General features: G+C 42.1%; 1 protein-coding gene across 1 annotated transcript in view; it reads right to left on the bottom strand.

Moving 5' to 3' along the window:
• Window positions 1-2,777: 2,777 nt before the first annotated feature.
• MCCC1 (methylcrotonyl-CoA carboxylase subunit 1) overlaps window positions 2,778-26,695 on the bottom strand; it is a 59,450-nt gene continuing 35,532 nt past the window's right edge. Inside the window, exons 11-19 of the mRNA XM_070406728.1 lie at window positions 24,911-25,094; window positions 22,280-22,389; window positions 19,951-20,167; window positions 17,205-17,291; window positions 11,383-11,432; window positions 7,364-7,501; window positions 6,078-6,185; window positions 3,835-3,906; window positions 2,778-3,102 (exon numbers count right to left, since the gene is read on the bottom strand). Coding sequence (XP_070262829.1) covers window positions 3,004-3,102; window positions 3,835-3,906; window positions 6,078-6,185; window positions 7,364-7,501; window positions 11,383-11,432; window positions 17,205-17,291; window positions 19,951-20,167; window positions 22,280-22,389; window positions 24,911-25,094 — 1,065 coding nt within the window. The 3' untranslated portion in view covers window positions 2,778-3,003. The remainder of the gene's footprint in view (window positions 3,103-3,834; window positions 3,907-6,077; window positions 6,186-7,363; window positions 7,502-11,382; window positions 11,433-17,204; window positions 17,292-19,950; window positions 20,168-22,279; window positions 22,390-24,910; window positions 25,095-26,695) is intronic.

Below are 26,695 nucleotides of genomic sequence, written 5' to 3'. Positions count from 1 at the left end.
GTCAAAATTTATGTGGGAAACATCAGGTTCAAAATTAATCTGTCCCCTGGCTGCCAAGGAAGCAATTCCACTGTCAAGAAAGTGATGAGAAAGGTACCAAATACTAAAATTGGAAATGCTGAGTTCTCAGATAAATCTGATTACACAGCTTGGTTAGAATGTTCATTTTTCCAATGAGGCAACATGAAAGTCAATACCCTGAGATGTGAGTTGGGTGAAGACGGATGCCATCGGACTGGTGCAGAAAACAGGCATTTCAGGAGCCGGGTACAGAGTTCTGTGAGCAGCTATGATCAAGTAGCGTTTATATAGGAAGGAGAACCCAGGGGGCAGTAGTGGGGGGTGGGGGGTGGAAGTCAGGGATTCTCTGTTGAAAATGAGCAAGCTGTGTTCTACATTGAGGAGCAGACCTGTCCAACTGGAGTGGGAAGTGCTTGGGGGGCTGGGGGACGCTAAGGGAAAGGTGTGAAATTTAGGTTGGGGCCTGACTGAAACTGGCAAGGAAGGGCAGGTTTGTATTTCATCTTGCAAGCAGTGGTTGCATTGAATTATTTGTCAGCAGGGAAGTTTATCTGGCTACTAGAGCTGACATCATTTCACAAGGTTGAGCGCGTGCTACCCTACGACCTAACATCCACTTTTATAAATGCACATATGCACTGGTGCAATAAGAATGTGCATTGCTGCCCTGACCGGTTTGGTTCAGTGGATAGAGCATTGGGCCGTGGACTGAGAGGTCCCGGGTTCGATTCTGGTCGAGGGCATATTCTGTATGTTGGTTGCAGCCTTGATCCCCAGTAGGGGGCGTGCAGGAGGCAGCTGATCGATGTTTCTCTCTCATCTCGATGTTTCTAATTCTCTATCCCTCTCCCTTCCTCTCTGTAAAAAAATCAATAAAAGTATATTAAAAAAAAAAAAGAATGTGCATTGCTACATTTCCCACAATAGCAAAGCACTAGAAACAATCTGAGTTGTTCAGCAGGAGAAGGGGTAAGGACTGTGGTATGGCATCCAGTGGAATACTATGTAACAACAAAATAAACCGGCTAAGAGCATAAGAGCATTGACAGGGGTGAATCTTGGAATCACAATACTGAGTGAAATAACATGTTCCAGGAGACACAGTACGGCACTGCTTTTACAGACTTCCAAAATCAGCAAAATCAACTGTATGCATAAATATATGTAGACTTAAATTTTGACTTATTTATTCTACTTTTTTTTGTTTGTTTAATCCTCACCTAAGAATATTTTTCCCATTGACTTTCAGAGACAGTGGAAGGGAAGAGGAGAGACAGAGAAACATTGATGTGAGAGAGACACCGCGATTGGTTGCCTTCTGCATGCACCCCAACCGGGGCCAGGGAATTGAGCCTGCCACCGAGGTATGTGCCCTTGACTGGAATTGAACATGGGACCTTTCAGTCCATGGGCTAACGCTCTATCCACTGAGCCAAACTGGCTAGGGCAATTTCTTCTACTTTTTAAAGAATATATAGTAAACTCTATTCTTAGAAAAGTAGTCAAGTGCTGCACAATGATGTTTTTGTCAAGGACTGATTACATCTATGACAGTGGTCCCACAAGAAATGGAGCTGAAATTTTCCTATCGCCTGGTGACATAGCCATCGTAGCATCAGAGCGCAAAGGCTGCAAACATCAACAGGGCTGAGGTTGCCATGGCAAACAGCTTTAAGCTGGGTGTGGATGCGGGTGACACTGGGGTGCTTCTAGAGGTGTGCCTGAGGAATTAGCTAATGAGGAGTGCATAGCTGAAGAAGAGGCCAGAGAAAAAGAACCGGCAGAAGAAAAAAGAAGGCCCAACCCCCAAGGAAATTCTTAGTGAAAGCTGTTAGCAGAAGCTTTTGCAGATTGCATCAAGCTCCTTAAAAAGTTTGAAAACACGGACCCCAACACTGAAAGGTTTTCATTAATAGCAATGTTCATGATGCCTTACGTACTTGCAAGCAAATCTCTGATTAAAAAAAAAAAGAAAAAGAAAAAAAGAAACAAATGAAGTCAATGACCATGGACATATTTCTGAGGAGCGACCCCCCTCAGGAGGAGCCTCGGGCAGTCCTTCCGGAGGTGCTCCAGAAGGCACTGCTATCGTACGTGACAGCTCCCGGAGTGTCACAGCCCCGAGGACACTGCAGGGGGACCAGGGGCGGACGTGGAAGACATATCTTGATGATCCTGACCCTGAGTAGGTCTAGGCTAACATGTGTTTTTGTCTTAGTTTTTAACAAAAGGTTTAAAAAGTAAAAAAATAAACTTAAATAGAAAAAAAGCTTATAGAATAAGGATATAAAGAAACAATATTTTCGTACAGCTGTATAATGTGCTTGTGTTTGTCACTGTGTTACAGTTGCCTAAAGTATTCAGTACAGTATCTGTTGTTAAGTGGTGCGAGACTGTATATATATTTGTACAACCTTAGAAGGTGCAATAAAGGCAGAAGCAGTCTAGACAGAAACTTTCCCATCAAAAAAACAAGAGCTAACACCCATGCCTGTAAACACCCCAATAAACTCCCAAATAAGGTGAAAACAAAACGTTGGTTGAGTTTAGCTCTAGCCATCTGGCCCTGAAATGTGTCACTGTCATTTTTATCATGATTGTAGCTGGGAAATAACCCACTGGGTTAAATGACCTTTTCTCTTCCACTCATTCTCTTCTGATAAAGTTGCACCCGTCTTCCTAAAAGAGACCACATGGTATAAAATTTGAGGCAGAAGCAAGCCATATTAGCTTCCAATAAAAAAGTGTAATTCAACTTTATTAGTATGAAATATTTTAAGATAATTTATTATTTGTGATCCAAGTGTATGATTCTCAAATACGAAAGGGCTTTAACATAATCATAGAATCATTTAATAAAACCCCGAAAAAAGCAGGAAGGCACTTGCTCTTTTTGATGTAGAGAAACTGTACTTAAGATAATGTTTCGCCGGCCATCTCTTTGATGGGAGTGTATTCTGCTTCCCTTCCGTCGGATTCCTCTCACTCATACTCGACTAGAGGAGCGTGTCTGTTGGCCTGAGCGCCTTCTTTGTAGAGCACTCTCTTGATGGTGCCGTCCTTGGGAGCCTTTATGGTGTGCTGCAGGGACAAAGACCCGACCGGTTGTCACACTAATGAGGACCGAGCACGTACCGAAGTCAGAGTGAAAAACGAAGCCAACTGCTTTGATGTTTTGTTGTCTGTCAGTGTTTCCCAACCTTGTTCATGTCACAGAACAGAGAAAACAACATGTGCATGGTGTGCCAGTGGGCTGACACGCCTGCAGCCCACTCAAGGGCACCGACTGGGAAGCTCCCCACCTTCACAGTAGAATTGCACCTGGGAAGCTTTTAAAAAGCTTTGGGCCCCTTTCTGGGAGATCCCAGTTCAACGGGTGCAGGGAAGTCGTTTTGAAAAGCTCCCACGTGTGGCTTACAAAGTGTGGCCAGGTCTGAGAACCACTGGCCTTTAATTTCCAACCACGTGAAAACCTAAAGAGCTAATTGAATGTGACTGAGGTTTTCACTTTGACACTGAGCGCTGGCACCCTAGGTTTGGCCCTGGAAAACACCCATAGTTAATACTCAGTTGGGTTACTGCCTGAATCTAAGATATTAATAACTTCATTAATTTCAGAATCAAATGACGGGTGCGATTTCACAAAATTAAAATGAGAAGAATGTTTGTTTTTTCTGCAGTTAATGCTTTATCAGCCCATGGCTCTTAATATGTAAAATGGCCTTAACTTACTAAATAAGGGAAAAGAACAACTAGGTCTGCTAACCGCCCACAGTTTACCTGGCAACTGACCTCACGATTGCACGTACTTACCTCCATCTTCATGGCGATCATGACCATTAGAGAATCTCCAGCTTTGACCTTGTCTCCAGCTTTTACGAACACCTAGAGGTCCAGAGGGACAAGTTAATCCTTGGAAACACAGAGGTCCTCTGTGGTCCACAGAGCTGATACACAAATGAACACAGTGGACGCATGAGTCTGCAGTTGTCCTGTCTGCCAAAGACAAAGGCACCATCGGAGACCTACAGGGCAGCCTGGCATCGCTGGCACTGTTGTCAGTGGGAGGCCCTACTTGGTTCCCCATTCCCACCCCCAAGCCATCTAGTTTTCCTTGAAGCAGAGTAATATGTCTCATATATCTTGAGACCCTTTTGTATTTTCCATGGGTGTACAGACAAGACACACCACCCATGTACATGGACAGCAGTGTGGTGATTGTGGAGGGAGGCAGGGTGGGTGGAGGTGAAAGGGGGTATAGAAGAGATAAATGGTGATGTAATAAATAAATACATACATACATACATACATACATACCACATACATACATACATACATACCACCAACTGGGGAGAACTACTATACTTGAATGTCTTCACCATAGTCAGAGTAGGAGGCCTTGCTCCTCTTGTTCCTCTGTTTGTCTAGTTTTTAGGTTGTCTAGGATATAGTGTTTCAGGTCCTCTGGCCCAATGCAGTAAATGTATAGACTATCTTCAGGTGAAAGAATTATACTTATTGGCAACCCCAGAAAAATCTCTCTATTTTCCTTTTTACATGTATAAATGAACTCCTGTAGCCCGTATGGTCTCACTGTTTGTTTTTGTTAACAGAGTTATCAAGGATGTTTGGAAACACAGTAAACAGGCTCTACAGTCAAGGTGTAGAACCAAAACTATGAAAAATGAGAAAGAGCCTTGAAAGCCCTCCCCCCCCCCAAAAAAAAAATCTGCAATGCTGGGTGAGGCCTTAGTGTCAGCGGAAATCAATGGTCTGGGTTTAGGGCCCAGATTTGGGGAAAACATGCATCTTTACATGTAAGACCCTGTTCTGCCCCCTGTGCAGCAATGCCCACGTCCTGGGAGGCCGGTGGGGACTGAGAGTGAATGAGTTAGAGACAGACCCGAGTCTCCAGCTCACACTGCCTCTCAGGCAAACATTTCCAGGGGGACGTTTGGTGATCTCACTCAAACTACTTAAATAGTTTTTTCTTCTTTTTTTGGAGTGGTACCAAGAAGACACAGTTGAATTTTTAAGACTTAAATGAATTTGAGGGGACGCTACTACATTCAAGTATTTAAAAGGAGACTTCTGACCTATTACCACTTGAGGGTATATCAGTATGGATCTCAACTCTGAATACACACTGCACTCAACACCAATCCACGTTGTTCTCCACCAATACCAGTCTTTCACATTTTAACACTGATGCAGTTATGTACATTAGAGAAAATGTCACTATTCATGATAAATTGTTGTTAAATTTAACAGTACAAAACAGTCCTTTTGCCCTGGCCGGTGTGGCTCAGTTGGTTGAGCATCAAGGCCACCACTTAGATTCGTAGGCAGGTCACATGCCTGGTTTGTGGGCTTGATCCCCAGTAGGGGGCATGCAGGAGGCAGCTGATTGATGTTTCTCTCTGTAGTTGATGTTTCTCTCTCTCCCTCTCCTTTCCTCTCTCTCTCTTAAAAAAAAAAGTCAATGGAAACATGTTTAAAAAAGACAGCCCTTTTGAATAATGCTTGGTGAATACTCTTATTTTAATCATAACAAGACAATTTAAATTATTTGTACTTTTATGGAAATTCCCATTTTCAAAATTTTTGTTAACAGTGTTTATTGTACATTAGGTAAATTGGTATTTTCGCTGAAGACTGTAATATAGAACTTGAATCTATCATAGAGTCCCTTGATTTCTTGAAATGAATGCTTTCCAATGAGTGACATTTAGAGAGGAGAAAAAGAACATATAGCCGAAACCGGTTTGGCTCAGTGGATAGAGCGTCGGCCTGCGAACTGAAAGGTCCCAGGTTCGATTCCGGTCAAGGGCATGTACCTGGGTTGTGGGCACATCCCCAGTGGGAGATGTGCAGGAGGCAGCTGATCGATGTTTCTCACCCATCGATGTTTCTAACTATCTATCTCTCTCCCTTCCTCTCTGTAAAAAAATCAATAAAATATATTAAAAAAAAAAAAAGAACATATATAGCATAGTTTAGCAAAGATGTCTATTGGGCCTTATTGGGCATTATTCTGCACACGTTCGCATGGTTACCTTCTCAATGGTTCCAGTCATGGGCGCTATGGCACCTCCCTGAGTTCCTTCTGAGCTCACTGAGGACAAGTATTTGGGGACTGGAATGTCAAACTGAACAGTTCCTTCCTATAAACAGGAAATAAACCAGAAATTATATCAATAGCTTGTTCCTGTAATTTTACTAATATACCTGACGTGATTATTTTCAAGCTATCTGTTAAATGTTAGTCATCTTTAACACCAGGGTTCTAATCCAGCTTTGTGACCTTGAGAAAATTACTAAACTCCTTGGTTTCATTCCCATTATGCAAGAGTAATGGTATACAAGCCTCAGAGGGGATGCAAGGGATTAAGATATATCACTGTTGGTAAAAGACAGCCACTGTCTGGAAGCTATTTTTAGTAACAACTCCGCCATCAAGTGCTTATTAGTCTGAGGGAGGAACTGTTCTTAATATTTATATAATTGTCACAATAACCTTATGAGGTAGGTATTGTTATTATTCCTGTTTATAGATGAGGGAACTGAAGACCAAAGTCACACAGCTGCTCAGTGGTTTGAATTTGAATGAAAGCAGCTTCATATTCCAGAATGTCAGCTCTTCGCCTCTCACCATCCTGCCCCTTCCATCATATGGTCACAGCATACTGACTACGGGAAGGAATGCCTGGCAAAGTGAGGTCATCCTCGACTCCATATACATTACTTCATCACTAAAGGCACCTCATCACTAAGGACTGTGATCTGTGAGATGGTTCCCACATGTGAGAAGACTCTGAAGAGACCACAGTATAGCTGATAACCCATGCGGAACCCTAAGGTCTCTTGATAAACTACTAGCCAAATCCATGCAAAGCCTGCCTCAATCATCTGCCAAGAGAACACCCCTCACCCCACTCCCTTCCTACTGACCACCTTGCCCACAGGGAACATCCGGTCCAGCTCCTCTCCCAATGGCCACCTCCTCCCAAATCCCCAGGGTTTCAAGTATCAGGAGAATGGTGGTTGGGGAAAGGGTTAAGGTATCAAATCCCTGAGAGAACAGGCCCACTGAGCAGGGAGATATTCTGACAAGAAGGGTGTAAGGACATGTTTCAGAATTAAAGGGAGAAAATGAGTATGTGTCTATCAATGAGAATCTGTGTGAACAAAAGAAGAAGAGAAAGCCGGAATATGGCAAAGAAACAGCGGAGAGGGAAACAAAGAAGAGATTGAAGGAAGTGGGTCTTTCTAATCCCCTTGTCTCTGGTCAAGCAATTTTCTCCCAAACACCAACAGAGTTATTACAAAGAAGAGACCTTACCACAGAAAATAGGTAAATTGTGTTTTCCAGGATAATTAACTTAGTTTTACTAGAAACTCCATTTATAGAACATTTCAAGTAAGTACAGTCTCCCTCACTATGAAGATCACCAAGGACTTGGAAAGTTTTATCTCCAATCTGAAAAAAGAAGAAACAGAGAAGATCCTTAAAGTAAATGAACAACACTACATAATTAATAAAATCAGAATTAGTTTCAAAAGGTAACAGGTAAGATGTGTTTTTTTTTTTTAAAGTCATGTAGAAACTTTCCCCTTAAGATTCATAAATGAAATGCTCTAGATCAGCCGTGGGCAAACTACGGCCCACGGGCCAGATCCGGCCCGTTTGAAATGAATAAAACTAAAAAAAAAAAAAAAAAAAAAAAAAGACCGTACCCTTTTATGTAATGACGTTTACCTTGAATTTATATTAGTTCACACAAACACTCCATCCATGCTTTTGTTCTGGCCCTCCAGTCCAGTTTAAGAACCCATTGTGGCCCTCAAGTCAAAAAGTTTGCCCACCCCTGCTCTAGGTGGAAATGTAGTAAGATAATGAAATGAAAGCATAGTTACATGACATATTCATAGCACTCACAATGCCACAGATAAAGGTTCATGCAAGAATAGCAATACATGTGAAATAGAAGTATAAATCAAACAAAATTATTAAAATTTTGTTGGATATATATATATATATATATATATATATACCTATATATATATATATATGTGTGTATGTGTGTATATATATATATATATATATTACATGTTTGCATTCATTTCTGAGTTTCCAAAGTCAAGTTTAGTTTTACTGTGCCAAAGTCAGTAGTGAAATAAGCCAGAACCACATAATTAGATGGTATTTCTTTTATCTCACCAGCATGTAGATCCTATTTATGGGTTTCAGTTATGATTTAAGAAGATAAGTTAGCTAGATACTGATCACAATTTTCTCTAAGAGAGAGAGTTCCAAAGAACAGATTTTACACTTAATCTTTCAAGGCAGCTGGCAAAAGGACATGAAACCATTCTGTTTTAAAGAATGTTTTCTCTCATATATACTCAAACAAAATTCCCCTTACATACAGAAAATCCATTTAAATCTCTCTCTTTATTTTTCATCTCAATTCCCCTGATGTTAGTGTTAAAATCCCGCAGCTACTCTTTTCAAATATATTATGTAGGCTAAGGTGAAATAGGTTATACTGGAGTATTTATACACTGCTTTCATCTATCCTAAATTAAATATGCGTTGTAACCCACTCAAACGGCCATTTGAAACTTGGCAAAATTCTCAGGACATAAAGGTTAGATTGGGAACAGTTTTGTTTAAAGATTTACAATAGCACATTGTAAATTTGTGAATGTAGTTCCATGAGCAGATTAGAACAAATCTGCCAATTTACCATTTGTCAAGGGACAAAAAGGGGTCCCCAGACCAGTATTATATAAAATGTATTATGTAATATTTAAAATACTTAGAAAATTCTCAATTTTGGGATATTGAATGGCACAGAGACTCCCCAGATACCTTTAGGAAACCGAAGTTATTTTAAAAAGGGAATGAAGAGTCACAGGGGGGTAAAGTACAGCACAGGGAATACAGTCAACAATATAATATTATAATAATGCTGTATGGTGCCAGATGGGCACTAGGCTTATCAGGGTGATCACTTTGTAAGTTATCTAAAAGTCTAATCACTTTGTTATATACCTAAAACTCATATGATACTGTATGTCAAATGTAATTGAAAAATTTAAAAGAGAAAAAAGGAAAAAAAAAATGTACCAATATGAATTACAACTCTTATAATTAAGGGAGGTAGACTTCCCATAATTTTTCTGACAGATAGAAAGAAAACCACTGTGTCTCTCCAAATGTTGGGCAGTCTAAAGCTTATCATTAATAAACCCATTTTGCAGGATTTGAAACCTCTTAGGTCTTATTAAAACTAGAGCCCAGTGCACGAATTTGTGCACCAGTGGGGTCCCCGGCCTGGCCTGCAGGATCGGGCCCAAACTGGCTCTCCAACATCCCCTGAGGGGTCCAGGATTGTGAGAAGGTAAAGGCCAGGCCAAGGGACCCCACCAGTGCACGGGGCCGGGAAGGGATGTGGGAGGTTGGTCAGCCAGGGAGGGACTGTGGGAGGGCTCCAAGGTGTGTCTGGCCCATCTCGCTCAGTCCCAATCAGCCAGATCCCAACAGCAAGTTAACCTACCGGTCAGAGCGTATGCCCCCTGGTGGTCAGTGCACGTCATAACGAGCGATTGAGTGACCTTAGCATATCATTAGTATATCACACTTTGATTGGTTGAACGGCCGACAGGATGACCGGACACTTAGCATATTAGGCTTTTATTATATAGGATGATTTATTCAATTCTCTGAATTTATACCTTACTATGGGAATTTGCTTGAGTTCTCACATTGTTGTTTAACTCCTTCAGCATTTCATTTTGCCAGTGTAATGGACTTCTTTTACTTGAGGGCTAGTATAAAAATTTTGACTTAAGATTCTCAAAGAATGACCTGTGGATCACTTGGGGTTCTCTCAGGGGGTCCATGAAATCAAACTATTTCATAATAATACTAGTGTAATTTGCCTTTTTAACCCACATTCTCTCATAAGTATACAGTGGAATTGTTAGAGATGCAAAGCATGCGATAATGTTATCACTCTGTGGCAATGGAATGTGTGCTTGTGTAATCTTAGGTTCTAAACTTGTCTCAATTTATCCTACAACTCAACAATAAAAAAAAACACAACAATCTGATTTTTAAAAAATGGGCAAAGGACTTGAACAGACATTTCTCCAAAAAAGATAGACATGAAAAGATGCTCGACATCATCAGCCATCAGTAAATGCAAATTAAAACCATAAGGAAATACTACTTTACACCCATTAGGATGGCTTCATAAAAAGAAGAAAAAAAAGCTGGCAAGAATGTGGAGAAACTGGAACCCTTGTGCACTGTTGGTGGGAACGTTAAATGGTGCAGCCGCTATGGAAAACAATATGGTAGTTCCGAAAAAAATAAAAAGATAGGACTACCATATTTATGATCCAGCATTTCTACTTCTGGTATATGCCCAAGAAAATTGAAAACAGTCTCAAAGAGATATCTGTACCCCTATGTTCATAGTAGCATTATTCACAATAGCCTAAAGGTGGAAGCAACCCAAGTACCCATCATTAGATGAATGAATAAAAAAAATGTGGTATATACAGTCAATAAAATATTAGTCAGCCTTAAAAAGGAAGGAAATTTGGACACATGATACAATATGGGAGACCCTTCAAGACATTATGCTAAGTGAAGTAAGCCAGTCACAAACGGACAAATGCTGAGTGGTTTCACTTGTATGAGTCACCCAGCAGCCAAATTCATAGACACACAAAGCAGCATGGCAGTTGCCAGGGGGTGGGGGAGGAGGAGCATAATGCGCTTGTTTAATGGGTATAGCGTTTGAGTTTTGCACGAGGGGAATGGTTCTATGGATGGATGGTGGTGACGGCTATACAACAATGTGAATGCAATGCCACTGAACTGCACACTTAAAATGGTTAAAATGGTAAATTTTGTTACTTATATTTAAAAATATACATCGAAATAATTAAAAATGTTCTCAGTTTAATTTCCCGTACAGTAAAAATTAATAGATGTAACTAATACAAACAAAGCTCTTTAGGCAGTTTCAGTGATTTTTAAGCATGTACAGGGGTCCTGAGACCAAAAAGTTTGAGAACTGCTGCTTTAGATATAAATATGTCCACACACTTCAGTGTCTGATTCAAAGCTATTATATTTTGCCAACTTTTGAATCACAGCCAAACTGAGTACACAGTCAGAAAATGTATAGGGGGTAGTTTCCTCAAATTGGTCTGAAATAAAAGCACATGATATTCCCTTAGTATAGACATAACAGTCAGTGGCTTAAGAGAAACCGGAGAGCATAAAAAGACCATTCTTAGTATGGGAGAGATCAGATGTAGAACAAAACCAGTAAGGCTTACCTGCATGCTATATGACCCATCCTGATTGTATGTTACAGCGATGGCTACATCTTCAGAGGATAAAAATTAAACAAAATTAGAAGACCTTCATTTATTCAGCAACTGAGATTCCAAGAATCTGACTTTCAACGTAAAGATAGCTAGCTGTTAGGGATAGCAACATCTGTTAACTCCCTGGCAATAAAGATTAAAAAAAAACAACAACAAAAACACAACTTAGGCAGGTTTCAAAAGAGGTGAATTTCAAACTTTTCCTTTTTAGAAATGGTGTTTTAGCTTTTTAAGACTGTGGGCTATTTTAGATATTTTTTTCTCTATAAGAAAGGCTGCATTGTTATAGTAAAAACTGTAATTAATTGGGAAAAAGAAATTCTGGTTTAAGATCCAAATCTGCCATCTGTGTGGCACGATCACCTCTGTGATCTTGACTACGTCACTTAAAATCTCCGGTCTTCGTTTTCTAAGACCCATTTGACCCATTAAATGGATGAGATGTAACAATGACGACATCAGTGTGAAAGTATAAGCTGTAACAGACTATACAAATATGACATACAATACATTCATTATTATGTGACTATAGAATTGGTTAAAGACTAGGAGATGGAAATCGAAACTTTTGTGGGCTAGAGAATGAAGACCAAAGTCATTCCATCTGGTCCTGACACTTCAACCATCATGTTGATGCCACCAGCTCCTATCTGTCCTCAGTCTTTCTGCAGAACTCTAAGGCATGTCCAGCTAAATGTTCCATCCATACTTTAAAATGAACATAGTGTGTCCAACAAATCCTCTCCCGCTCCGCCTGCTTTCCCTCCTGCCCTGTGAGCGCCACGACTGGCAATGTTATTCCCCTTGCCATCCTGGTTTAAAACCTGCCATTCTTACCTTCTCCTTTGCTTTCTACTTCCAACCGCCACCACAGCACTGCCAATATCTTCCCTTGGATGCCTGGACCACCCATTTCTTGCGCCTGCCCCTGACTCGGACAGCGGCCTCAGGCCTGGCTGACCTGAGGAGGTCCTGCCAGGACTTCCTGCTCCCTGTCCCAAGCCTCCCAGCTGATTCCAAGCATGTCCCCACCACAGGAAAAACACTTGGCTTCGCATTGAGAGCACCAAACGCTGTCACATTTCCCGCCATTCTTCCACACAGCCCTGTGTCCGACCAAATGGGAAAATGGGCCAGTTAACATTCTCCAGGTGCCTCTATCCTTCCCCTCTCTGTGCCCTTTGCCCAGGCCCCTCCCACTGACCCCCACCCCTCCTCCACATTGTGCTCACTGGGGAAGAGCCTGTCTGGGGGGATGAATCCTCTCTCCTCTGTACATTTAGACGTCTACATATAAACACCATACGTATTCTCCCCTCAGCAGGGTATGATAGAGTGGTTTTTCTCTTTATCAATTGTATTAAAAAAACTGCAAAAATAAAAATGTTCACGAGGCCTAAAAGTCCTCCCGATTGCCCAGATGTCAGTCCTATTAAACGCTGGGACGTGTGAATGCTTTCGGGCCTTTCAGAATACACATGCAGGTTTGTATTTTTCTTTTATAAACATAGGACATTGCTATGCATGTTGTTCTGCAACCAACTTTATTGTAGTTAACATGTGACATACAGACCTACTTTGTTCTTTTAACAGGAGCAAGGGAACAGTTTAAAATAACAATGATGATGATGACAGCTGATGTTTGTTGACTGCTTGCTACATGCCATTCAATGAGCTAAGTGCTTTACACATGTTGTTTCATTTAATGTGTACAACACCACGAGGAAGTGACTGCCACTGCCATGCCCAGTTACAGCGGAGGACAGTGGATGCTTACAGAGCACGTGACTTGCCCAAGGGTCACAGCAAACAAGCGAGCCAGATTCAAACCCATACGGTCTACCTCCAGGGCCGCATCATTACCACTACGCCATCCTGCTTCCCAACACACCCTTCTCCTTTGCCAAGTGGCAAATTCCTTAAGAGAAAAACACAGGAGCAAAGACATCTTTTATCTCTTCTTCACGTTGTTCAGAATATTTATTGTTTCATAAACTTTGTCCTGAACGTATAAATGAATGAAACTTCTCTATCCTGTATCTTGTCAATAACTTTAACTCTTTTTAAGAGAAAATGCAGGAGTCAGGGGAAGGGAGGGGAGGGTAAGGGAGGGGAGGGGAGGGGAGATATTTGAAGATGCTATGAGGCTGTCACACTGCCAGCTTTGACGACAGGAAGACAGAGGGGCCCTGAGTAAACTAATGCAAGCCGCCTCTAGAAATTGGAAAAGGAACCAATTCTCTCTTTGAGCCTCCAGATGGAGCACAGGCCTGCCAGCACTTTGATTTTAGGGCCCCTGACCTCCCAAACTGTAAATTTGTGTCATTTTAAACCATTAAGTTTGTGGCAATCTGTTACAGCTGCAAAAATAAAATACAATAAAAAATCACATCTTCAAAGCCGTCCTATTCATTCTGCCATCAGGAAGATCATTTTGACTTGAATACTGGATTTGCTTATTACCTTGCCTACATTGTTCTCCCCGGGATTAAATCAAAATGCTGGCATATCACATAAAGCTCCATAGTCTCGGCCCCTACCCGTCCCCCCGGTCTCATCAACCACCACTCTCCCTAGGAATACTCTGCTTCCCATTTAGCAAGCCGTTCTTGATTTCCCAACATTCCACACTCTTTCCAGAAGCTGTGACTTCTGCCCCAAGGATTTTCCTCCTCATTATTTAGCAGGCCCATCTCTACTCATTCTTAATGTATTAAATCTATCATTACCTTTTCTGCAAAGCCTTCCCTGACTTCCTCAATCAGGATGCAGACCCTCTCTTTAAAGATCCCATAAAACCTTATTTGCAGAGTATATTACACATTTTCCCGTGAAAATCTGCCTCCAACTACTCTGTGAGCTTCTCGAGGGCAAAGATCATGGCCATCTATTGGTTTATGCCCCTTTCCGAGTAAATATTAAGTACTCAGTCAGAGCTACTGAATAAGTGAATGAATATGTACTTTAATGTTCTTTTAATCATAATACAAGCTTTCCAGTTCACCCTTATATACATTTTTATCTTAAATCCTGCCAATATTCTCATTTATCATTTTGTCTTTAATGTGTCCTTACATACTTAAACACAATTATTATTCTAGTTCAAAAAAAAGAGAGAGAAAATGCATCTCATTATCCCAGATCAGTTTTCTTTCAATTTATAAAATATGAAGTCTTTTAATAACATGAATGCCAATAGAATCACAGTAAAGACATCACCAGAAAAATTCTAAATTCTTTTATGTATAGTAGGGTAACTCAACCTGTTCCCCTCTCACCTAGATATCTCTTGACCGCCCACAAGAGAATCTTAAACACCTCTTATGTATTTAATAAGGTATGAAAGTTTAACATGATGCAGTGTTAGGTAAGCACATGCACCTTGAAGTCTGCATTCAAGTTCTGGCTCTACCAATTCCTTTTGGTGTGATTTTAAGGAAATTATCATTCTCTCTAAGCCTTTTGCAAAGGTTTTATAAAGTTGAGACTAATAATAACACCAATTTCATTGGCCTGTTCTGAAAATGCAAAAGAAATAATTCATGGAAGGTGCTTAACACAATAGCTCACATACACCAAACAATAAGTCTCAGCTATTATTCTTATTATTATTGAGGGCAGGGCAGGGTTCTGTGAAACATGGCCACTAGTAACAAAGTGAGAATATCTTTCAAGTCTTGATTATTTGAAATACTTGGCCATTCTCACTGAGACCATTAAGAGCTGGTTCTACTTTATATTCATAAATGCTTCTGGGCCCTTGGGCTTCTTGTTTGGTGCACAGTCACTGCGGATTAGCATAACATTTCTGAAAACTGTGACATGCAGACCTGGATTATTGTTGAAAAATACTGCCAAAAGGAAGTAGTGAACAGCGATTATGTTGGGTCTTCAATTATATTTATTTTTAAAAATAAAAATAAAAATCCAAGAAATGCAATATAATTCAAAACACTGCTCGGTGCCTCAGTGAAGATCCATGCCAAATAACACAGTTGGCTCATCTGAATTATAATCACACAGGCTATTTTTCTGTTTAATTTAGATTGAAGAGGCCACTTGAATTTTATTGCTGCTGATACTGTATTTAGCATATTCAGCCTAGTGTAAGATACTTTCTCATTTGGGAGGCTGTTTTTTAGGATGAAATGAATAAATAAATACACCCGCATAAAATGGATAGCTTAACCATTTGCAGAATGCTACTCTACAAGGGATGTTTGCAAACTTCCTTTCCAAGCACTCCGTGCACTTAAGGTAATGACCATCTAGGCTCAGGATGAAAAGATATCTAAAGAGCTGTAACCCAGTCAACTGTGTAAACAAGGAATTTGTTAAGAAGTGAGTGGATGTCTACATAGAACTGGGGTAGAGAGGAGGGTGCTCTGATGAGCTGGCAGGAAGATTCTGTTCTACCTGATAGGCACATTTTATAATGGAGTTGTCACAGGTCAAGGATACCTCACCTTCAAGGTTACCCAGTCCTTCCTGCTCTGACTGCACCCCTCTGGCTTCCCATGCAAACTGTATTGCAGCAGAAGGCATATAGCCACCAGCTATTACATGATTCTGGTCCCTCTGGTACACTGTTCCAGCCCAAATTTTGTGTCAGCCTCTCCTAACTTCAGTTACAATAAATCAGCTCCCACCCTGAACCTACTCAAATTAGTGTGCAATCAAAAATCAATTTGCCGTATAGGGGGTAACGTGGGGATAAGGACACATATGTAATATCTTAATCAATAAAAATATTTTTAAAAAATCAATTTGCCACTGGAAAAGTGGTGGAAATAGCATAGGAATCAGGGTCAGAAAGATTAGGTGTCAAACATTGGCTCTGCCACTTACTAGTCTTGAATAAGTTATTGCACCTCCCATGCCATCGTTTCATCAGCCATACGTGGCTATAACAGTGACTCCCCCTTATTAAATTGTGAAGATAAAATTTACATGTGATAAGGCACTTAATAATAAATTACATTTCTTTATTAACCCACTTCCACCTTACATACTGCCTGAATAGTGGGTAATCTTTCTTGTTTCGAGTTTTGGATATTGTTTTTCTTATTTAAAGGAATACATTCTCACCCTGGTTGGGTGTTCACTGGTTAGAGCATCGGCCTGCGAACCAAAGGCATGTGCCTCTGTTGCAGGTTCGATCCCTGGCCTCAGTCCTGGTCGGGCAATTGTGGGAGGCAACCAATTGCTCGCTCTCTCTCTCTCTCCCCATCTCCCTCTTTCTGTCCCTCCTTCCTCCATCCCTTCCACTCTCTTTAAAAATCAATGGAGTGATTTAAAAAAAAAAATCCATTGAGGATTAAAAAAAAAAAAGTAATACATTCTTGGGAGGGAAAAGAAGGGTAAAAAAAATAAAATATAAAAGTACTGCATTCTCACTGAAGAAATATAAAGCAAAGAAAGTACAAAGAAGCATGGGGGGGAAAAGACGGCCTCAAATCCCACCACCCAGTAGTAACCTCACTAAAATGTTGGCAAATTTTACTTTAGTCATTTTGCTATGTATGTTTTATAACATATTTTTAGAATATTTACAAAACACAGAAAAAATGTAATGAAGAAAAAAAAATCAACTCTACCACCCAGAGCAAATCAATTCTATCATTTTGGCATACTTCCTCACAATGTTTAGGCCAAGGATCTTTGAAAAATATATAATTGAATGACTGTGGCTGAGCTGAAACCATTTTTTCCCAGGTAAATGTGATCTATTTCTATAAAGCACATTTCCCTTCTAATAAAACGTTACTTACTGTTTTCACCATCCCTAAGAGTCATGTTTCTGGTGTAAGAAATATTCAGTCTTCTTCCACTGCTGGATGCAAAAGGAGAATATTGATCTGAAAGAAAATTCAACAGCAAATTTACGAACATCAAGCCTACTAAATTTATGCCTTACAAAAGAAAACAGGAACACAGTTCCTATACTGACAGCTTGTATGTGTTTTCTTTGTTCTTCTCGTTGCTTTAAATTTAAATGAGATATTTCAATTTACATCTCAGGAGGTTGCATATGAAAACTCCCAGCTTCTCTTAAAAAGTGAGACTATGTGCAGCCTAAACTCTCATCCGTTGGTGGCCATCCCTTTTGATGGGGCTACTGCATTCAGGGCACCCAAATCTCTACCTCTCGCCATTTTCCTTTCACCTGGCCTCTCTCATTCTTCTGTTACTGGTCCACCTAGAGGGGTTTGAGTGTACAGCCTCTGCTGGACAATATCCAGAAGCTACAGCATCACTAAATTGAAGCAATTTACTCTGAAGTTCCTATCTGTGCTGGTTATAAATTTTAAAAAGAGGTGAGAGTAAGAAGACACTCCATTCTAAAAAGGCTAAGAACAAGCAGGCTTAGGAATGCCATATGGAGCACACTTAGATGCATTTCATTTAATGTAACAGGACAAAATGAGGAGAGAGCAGAAATCTCCTAAAGATGTAATTATGTGTTTTAAGCTTTCAATATAACTTTCTTGAATGAATCTAGAAATCAATGATTCTAAAAATAGGATCCTATAATCCTATATAATAAAACCTAATATGCAAATCGGCCTAACAGTGGAACGACCAGTCGCTATGATGTACACTGACCACCAGGGGGCAGACACACAGGGGCAGCGCTGCTCAGTCAGAAGCCAGGCTCACAGCTGGCAGCAGTGGTGGCAGGAGCCTTTCCTGCCTCCACAGCAGCACTAAGGACCCCTTGGGAGATGTCATGCAGAGAGTGTGCCTGAGCCGGCAGTTGCACATCCCCTGAGGGGTCCCGAACTGCGAGAGGGCACAGGCTGGGCTGAGGGACACCCCCTCCCCCCAGTGCAAGAATGTCATGCACTGGGCCTCTAGTAATATAATAATCCTAATAATAGTGAATAGATAATGAATTCCATTTTTTCCCCTATTACTCCAAAAGTCAGTTAGCGTAAATAAATATTATTGAGCAAGTTTGGGAGAGCTCAGGTTTTGCTCAATTTAGAGGGAAGAACTGTTTAAAGGAGAACTGACTGAAACTATAATAAGCTAGTGAATTTTCATCATGAATTTCCAGCTTCCGGGGTGTTAGGGAGTTGGACACTGACTTAGTGGGATGCTGAGGCAGCCAGTCAGGACGAACCTCTGCCTGTCTTTCCCAAGCTCCGACTCTATGACATGATGGAGTAACTAGGTCTCCAGTTAGTCAGAAATTTGATCACAGAATAAAAAAAGAGCGGAGAAAATAACCATAAATCAGGGTAACCCAGTGGGATCCGAGTGCCTCTGGGACCCGGGAAGTTGCTGCAGGTACAGAGGCTACAACAAAGCAGGCCACAGGGAGTGGTGGATAAAAGAAGTTGGAAGGGATTGGCATGGGCTGCAGCAAGCACTGGTGTTTGGTTGAAAAGAGATCCATCTCTACGTTGTTAGGTGATTAGTTAAGATATATCTAAAGGGTTAGAAGTGTTTATGGAATGTATCCAGAATATGTGAAGAGCTCTCTTCGGACTAAAAGCCACATTAGCAGAGGATGGTGTCAATCACTGAGAGAAGAAAGGGAGGTAAGAGTGGCATAAAGAAAAAAAAGTATGGTCAATAATCCTATATAATAAAGGCCTAATATGCTAAGTGTCTGGTCGTCCAGTTGGCCATTCAACCAATCAGAGCGTAATACGCTAATGATATGCTAAGGTTGCTCAACTGCTCACTATGACGTGCACTGACCACCAGGGGGCAGACAGTTGACCAGTCACTATGACATGCACTGACTACCAGGCGGCAGACGTTCCGACCGGTGGGTTAGCTTGCTGCTGGGGTCCGGCTGATCAGGACTGAGCGAGACAGGCCGGACACGCCCTGGAGCCCTCCTGTGGTTCTTCCCCAGCTGGCCAACCTCCCACATCCCTCCCCAGCCCAGACTGTGCACCAGTGAGGTCCCTCAGCCTGGCCTGCATTCTCTTGCAATCTGGGACCCCTCAGGGGATGTCGGAGAGCTGGTTTCAGCCCAACGGCAAAACGACGGGTTGCTATGATGCGCACTGACCACCAGGGGTCAGATGCTCAAAACAGCATCTGACCCCTGGTGGTCAGTGCTCTCCTACAGGGGGAGCGCTGCTCAGCCAGAAGCCAGGCTCATGGCTGGTGAGTGCAGTGGTAGTGGCGAGAGCCTCTCCTGCCTCCACAGCAGTCGGACATCTCCCGAGGGCTCCCTGATTGCAAGAGGGCATAGGCCGGGCTGAGGGATCCCCCGCCCCCTGAGTGCACGAATTTCGTGCACTGGGCCTCTAGTCCACATATATAAAAGCCTAATATGCAAAGTGTCTCCTTGGGAATTTGACCAACTGGGAGTTCAATCGCTTGCTATGACGTGTGCTGACCACCACGGGGCGGTGCAGAACGAAGGAAAGCCCCAGCTGGTGGCAGGCAGCTGGCAGCCGCTAGGGACCCTACCTGTGCATGAATTTCGTGCACTGGGCCTCTAGTTATTCATAAAATCTTGACAAGCAGGGGAAACAGAAATGCATTCCATACCTTGTGTCTGAATTTGGAAAGCATCTGACACGGCTTTCTCCTTGAGGATGAGGCCCAGAGCTGCCTGGCATAAAAACTCTTTGGCTGTGGCCTTCCGACTGGGCAGCAGTTCTTCCCGGTGCTGAGGGATGAAGTCAGTGTGCACGTTCCCAGCTTTGAACTCCGGGTGGCCAGCCAGCCTGAGGAGGAAGTCAATGTTGGTGTGCAGTCCGACAATCTAGAAAGAGAATAAAGCCCACGTCCCCAAGGAGTGGGGAGAACAACATATTCAGAAACGCATTTGTATGGCTTCTGCTCCTTTTGCTGAGTATCTTCTACTATCGGCAATTCTCAGGCAAACAATAAAAACCCCACTTCTCCATCACTATATTCTGGACTTAAGACTTAAAGCTACATCTACTATGATAAAGAGGCCACAGGAAATGGTGTTAGTGTAGGTAGTGTGGAAAGACATTTAATTGACTTGGATTAAGAAAGTGATAAATGTTAAGAAACTTAAATGAAATTTATTGGCAAGTCTTTGAAGACCTGCCACTCAGAACACTCCCACAGCAGAAGGCACGATTACTACACTGGGGAGGGGATTGGGTGAAATTACCTCAAAAGAGGTTCTAACACTAAAATCCAAATTTTACATACGGATATGAAAATAAAAAGGTATAAAACATAACCCAGTAAACGGAACCAAGGGTAAAGCCAGCTATCTGGGCCTCGAGTTTGTTCATTTGTTCGTTCGTTCAGTCATTCATTCACCATATACTGAGCACCTTTTAGGTGCCAGATCCTCATCAAGATACTGGGGACACGCCCTGACCGGTTTGGCTCAGTGGATTGAGTGTCGGCCTGCAGACTGAAAGGTCCCAGGTTTGATTCCGGCCAAGGGTATGTACCTTGGTTGTGAGCACATCCCCAGTAGGGGTGTGCAGGAGGCAGCTGATCGAGGTTTCTCTCTCATCGATGTTTCTAACTCTCTATCCCTCTCCCTTCTTCTCTGTAAAAAATCAATAAAATATATTAAAAAAAAAAAAAAGATACGGTGGACACAGTGAAGAACAAAACACACAAAGTCCTTGCCTCACAGAGCCTACATTCTAGGAAAAGATAATAAACAATATCTATAAAAAAATTCTAATATAATGTCAGGTGATATGAAGAAAAATAAGGCTGTCTAAGGGGACAGAGAACAGCAAAGGGTTCTATTTTATTTTATTTTTTTACTACAGGCCCGATGCACGAAGTTCGTGCAAGAGTAGGCCTTCCTTCCCCCGGCTGCCAGCACCGGCTTCCCTCTGGCACCTGGGACCTGGGCTTCCCTCGCAGCCCCGGCTTCGTCTGAAAGGTCCAGAAGGACGTCTGGTCTAATGAGCATATTATGCTTTTATTATTATGTATTTTATTGATTTTAGAGAGAAGAAGGGAGAGGGAAAGGGAGAGGGAGATAGAAACATCAATGATGAGACAGAATCATTGATCTGCCTCCTGTTTACCCCCTACATGTCCCCTACTGGGGATCAAGCCCACAACCAGGCCATGTGCCCTGACCGGGAATCAAACTGTGACCTCCTGGTTCATGTGTCGATGAGCCACACTGGCTGGGCAAAGGATCTTATTTTAAATGTGACAGCCTTGACATGACTTTGAGGAGGTGAGCAGTGCCTGAGGGTGGTGGGAAGGAACCCTGTGATCATGTGTGGGAAGAACATTCTGGAGAGAAAACAGGAACACATGGCACAATGCTGTGTGTGTCTAAAGAATGGCAAGGAGGTCAGTGTGGTTGGAGCCACAGAGATCAGAGGTTTTTAATGACATATAATAATTAGAATATCATGGGTTAAAAAGCAATCCTTCCGTGAAGCTAAATCAGCTGGTACAGGACTTACTGCACCAAGAAAATTAATGTGCTACAAAACAGCAACAAATGATGAAATGGATAAAACTAAACATCATTATTTTCCTTTGGAGAAAATAATACCATCTGTAGGGCACACTTGTATAGCGACCACGCTCCTGTGGTGTAGTGGTTATCACGTTCGCTCACACACGTGCGGAGCTGGCCTTACCTACAGGATCAAGAGGAATTTCCTATCGATTTCCCTGAAGTATAACACGGACCCTAATAGTTTCAGTCCTGCAAGCTTTCGTTTCCAGCTGGAGTCAAGAAGTCCTCAAGCCCATAGGAATTCTCCCACATAAAATGAATCTGATCGTGACATATGGGCGGCTGGTGGAAATAAGTTGACAAAGACAAAGGCTGACCACTCCTGACAGACGTGCTTGGCTGTGGAGATACAGAGAGCATCAAGGTCACCAACACGGCCCCGTCACTCACATGGTACTGACGAAGGCTGTACCTCAGCTTGGTCAAGGCCGCCTGGCGATCTGCGGCCCAAACAACCAGCTTCGCAATCATGGGATCATAATGCACTGACACTTCATCCCCTGGAATTGAAAAACCACAACAACCTCTCAAAGTCAAAACCAAAGGGATACAATGCGATAGCAAGACATTCTGATGTGGCTTTATGTACATTTCACACCCAATCCTCACAGACCTCATGACAGATATGGCCCCCACCATTTTATTCATGAGGAACTGAAGCTCAAGGGGTTTAAAAACTTATCAGCCAAAACTGGTTTGGCTCAGTGGATAGAGCGTCGGCCTGCGGACTGAAAGGTCCCAGGTTCGATTCCGGTCAAGGGCATGTACCTGGGTTGCGGGCACATCCCCCGTAGGAGGTGTGCAGGAGGCAGCTGATCGGTGTTTCTCTCTCATCGGTGTTTCTAACTCTCTATCTCTCTCCCTTCCTCTCTGTAAAAAATCAATAAAATATATTAAAAAAAAAACTTATCAAACGTCCAAGGAGGGTGTGGCCATCCTGTCCATTCAAAACCATGACCCAATGACACCCAGGCCGGTTTCCCTGTCTTATCTTCTTCTTGAAAGTCAGAACAAACTCCCTCTACCTCTCATATCTCAATTGCTCTGCCCTCAGCATTCCCTTCCCTCCACCGTTTCCCTCATCAGACAAATGAGGGTAACCATTCCTCTGTCCTGTGGTTGCTGGAAGGACTGACAATAAAGTGCCAAATGCTGTACCTGGCAGAGCTGATAAACAAATAGCAGTCATCATACGAATCTCAATCACTGGTTAGAAACTAGATCAAGGCATATTGTGGTATATTACAGACTACTGTTCTAGACCCTTGTTGTGATTTTGACAGGTCACTTGATGCCTCTAAAACCCAGGGTCTCCAGATGCAAAACCAAGGGGTTGGATTACACTTCCTCATCCATCCATCCACCCCACTCCCCACTCGCCCACCAACACATAGTGAACACCTTGTAGGCCTAGACTTGAGCAAGGTGCTGCAAATATGCCATAGAAGACGGTCCCTCCCTTAAGAATCTTACAGTCTGATGGGAAAATAGGCAAGGAATAGGTTACCATAGATAATATGATAAGGGCCAGGTCTGAGGGATGCACGGGACACAGAAGGGGAGTCCTGGGAGAAGCTTCCTGGACTAGGTTATCCCTCCCAGTGTCACGATGTGACCCTGGGAGCACGTCTCAGAATTACATCTCTTACCCTTTGAGCCCTCTTATTAAGTTACACTGCAAGCTTTGCTAGCCCTACAGGTTTTTTCTTTTCTATTGCAAGGCCCCTCTTTTCTTTCCAAGATGTTCTGCTGTGAAGTTAAAAATGTACTGACTAGCGCCAAAACCGGTTTGGCTCAGTGGGTAGAGCGTCGGCCTGCGGACTGAAGGGTCCCGGGTTCGATTCCGGTCAAGGGCATGTACCTGGGTTGCGGGCACATCCCCAGTGGGAGATGTGCAGGAGGCAGCTGATCGATGTTTCTAACTCTCTATCTCTCTCCTTTCCTCTCTGTAAAAAATTAATAAAATATATTAAAAAAAAAAAAGTTTAAAAAAAAAATGTACTGACTACCAAATCTTGCTGTGGCTTAGGCAAGAGCTATCAACGTGTTGCCAATGTATCATCAAGAAGCCCCAATTCCTCATTTTGGCTTTCAAGACCCATACGATTTGCTCTCAACCTATGTCTGTCTCCAGCCACATCTCCAACTACGTACCATCCTACACCATTTTCCCCGCCACATATTTTCTTACAGTTATTCAAGTTCACTTTTCTTTAATGTGTTACATCTGCCTACTCAAATCCACGCCAGATTTCCTCTTTTAAAAGTGTCTCACATTAGCTCTTAGTCCTAGAACTGCTATCACTGCTCTGCAAATGAAGTTAAGGTGGCAACAGACGGTGGTGGCTTAGAGCACAGACTCTGGAGCCAGACTGCCTGGGTCTGAGTCATGGCTGCAAGGGTGATCCTGGGCAAGTCACGTAACTTCTCCGTGTCCTGGTTTCGTCATCTAGAAAATGGGGGTGAGAACACCTACTCATAGGACAGTGCTCCAGGTTAAAGAGCCTGTATGAAAAGTCACCTAGAACAGCACCTGCACGTAAGTGCTAAATGGCTGTTAGCTGTGACCATCGTTACTGATCAACGCTGAACTGTGATAGCTCTTGTGCTGTTAGTTTTTACTTTTAACTTCTTTTATTATTGTTTAGCTTGCACTAAGTTTTCATATTAATTCTCCAGCTTGACTTGAAGGCAGAGTGCCTTACACATAGCAAATATCAGTCACCTTAAATCATGTTTGGAGCCAGGCAAAGTAAAAAATATAAAACAACACACACAAAATACTTATTGCTTAAGTTTGATCAAGTACTGCTGCATTTGAAAAAAGAGCCTATTGATTAAACTACCAGTCATTCCTTAAAAATAACTATTCCAGAAGGGAAAAAAAATTGCTGCGAAATCAATTAAATCCTTTATTTTAAAACATACTAGACATTCCCACAAGACACAAGGAAAAGACCCCCATCCAAAAATAAGAATGCACTAAAAGTTAAAAAGACTTTCTGTTTTATTTCCGCTTACCTTGCCGCACCCCAGTTTCAATCCTAGTGGAAAGGTCCGCTGGCGGGGTGGCGAGATGCACCAGTGGTCCAGCCCCCGGCATGAAGTTATTTTGAGGGTCTTCTGCGTATATTCTAGCTTCAAACGCGTGGCCCCGGAGAGTTATTTCTTCCTGGCTCAAAGGAATCTTCTCTCCTGCTGCAACCTGGTGACAGAAGAGTATGTACTTCTTATAAAAATCCACCTTAAAGCAGCTATGAGACTAGCAAGTTGATGGTCTTGCCTTTTTTATGGAAAATGTACATTTGGACTTCACAATGAAGCCACATAAAAATTATTATTTTATCCACTGCCTCGAGTATTGGGCAGAAAGAAGATATTTAAAAAACAGATGCAGCTTGCCCAGCTGTGAGCATCAACCTATGAACCAGGAGGTCACAGTTCGATTCCCGGTTAGGGCACATGCCTGGGTTGTGGGCTCAATCCTCAATAGGGGGCGTGCAGGAGGCAGCCTATCAATGATTCTCTCGCATCATTGATGTTTCTACCTCTCTCTCCTTCTCCCTCTCTGAATTCAATAAAAATTAAAAAACAAAACAAAACAGAGGCAGCTTGAAAATAAAGTATTAATTACAATGGGCTTCTAGAGTTTTTAAATAGAAAATGCAAGCAAACTGCTGACTAAATTATAAATATAAAATCAGTGTTATTTTCTATATAATTGAAACTAAGATTTCTTTCTGGCACCATGCTCTCAGTTTTCACCTAAAACATTAGCACTCAGTTACACAATCGATCTTTTTTTTTAAAAAAAATAGTAAATTATCTGTTGGTGTTCACAGCTATAGGTAAAGTGTAACATTAGACATGTTTGTAATTTTAATCAGCAAGTGAGTGATAAAGCAAAACAGAAAGGGGAACATCATGGTTTTTCAATTATTTTATTATGTTTATGTTTATGTACATTGCATAGCACTAGATTATAAACAGAAAAAGGCTATTGGAAGACTTGCTGCCACACTTTCCCTTTCAGTTTTCCTCCAAGATGAGAAAATGACTACCTGAGAAAGCGAAAGCTACAGGGAAAAATCTCTAAGTAACTTAGTATCACACTGAACTAAACAGATTGTTGTGCCCAGATTTCAAGATTCCCAAGAAACCACATCAGGGAGCCAATTCGATGCAAAAGCATAAGAATCTGTATTTCAAGCTAGCTTGGGCTCCCCATCCACCAGGCTCACCGACTCCAAGGCAAACCAAGTGGCTGAGCTGCGCGAACCCCGCCTGAAGACCGGTTATATAGCGGGGGTTGGAGTAAGGGGAGGAGCAAGGACTGTGCTCTGCCGCCTGGGTGTGGCTAGCAGAGTAGGACGTAGCTCCTACCCTGGGGCAACCTAGCCCTCGACCTTTCACAGATAAGCATAAAACAGAAGCAGGTTCCATCTCTTTAAATATGTAAATAAGGAAAATCAGGAACCACAGCAGTTAGGAATAAAAGGAAAGCGGACAGAACTGAATGTCTTTATGGCACGGTGTTTCAAACCCACAGACTCTGCAGCCATATTCCCTAGGAACCTTTTATCCTCGGTGATTTCAAGAATCTAGACTCTTTTGGGTTATTGCTTCAGAAAAAAAAATCTTCCTTTTCCTTGAATTGTGGAAACATAAGCAGTCTTTCCAGAAGTTTCTGAACCAACTGCACTTTTCCTGATACCCACGAACACTGACTAGCCTGATGTGCCTGGTTTTCATTAGCTCCCAAGGCTATAGAGGCCCAGAGGAGTCTCTTGGCTCAATGAAAACCAC

This window comes from Myotis yumanensis, unplaced genomic scaffold (genome assembly GCF_028538775.1).
Source record: "Myotis yumanensis isolate MYYU_CA2020_CCGP unplaced genomic scaffold, mMyoYum1.0.hap1 SCAF_2, whole genome shotgun sequence".
NCBI classification, from domain to species: Eukaryota; Metazoa; Chordata; class Mammalia; order Chiroptera; family Vespertilionidae; genus Myotis; species Myotis yumanensis.
Note: the sequence above shows the minus strand (reverse complement) of the source record. Positions and strands in the feature narration are given on the sequence as shown.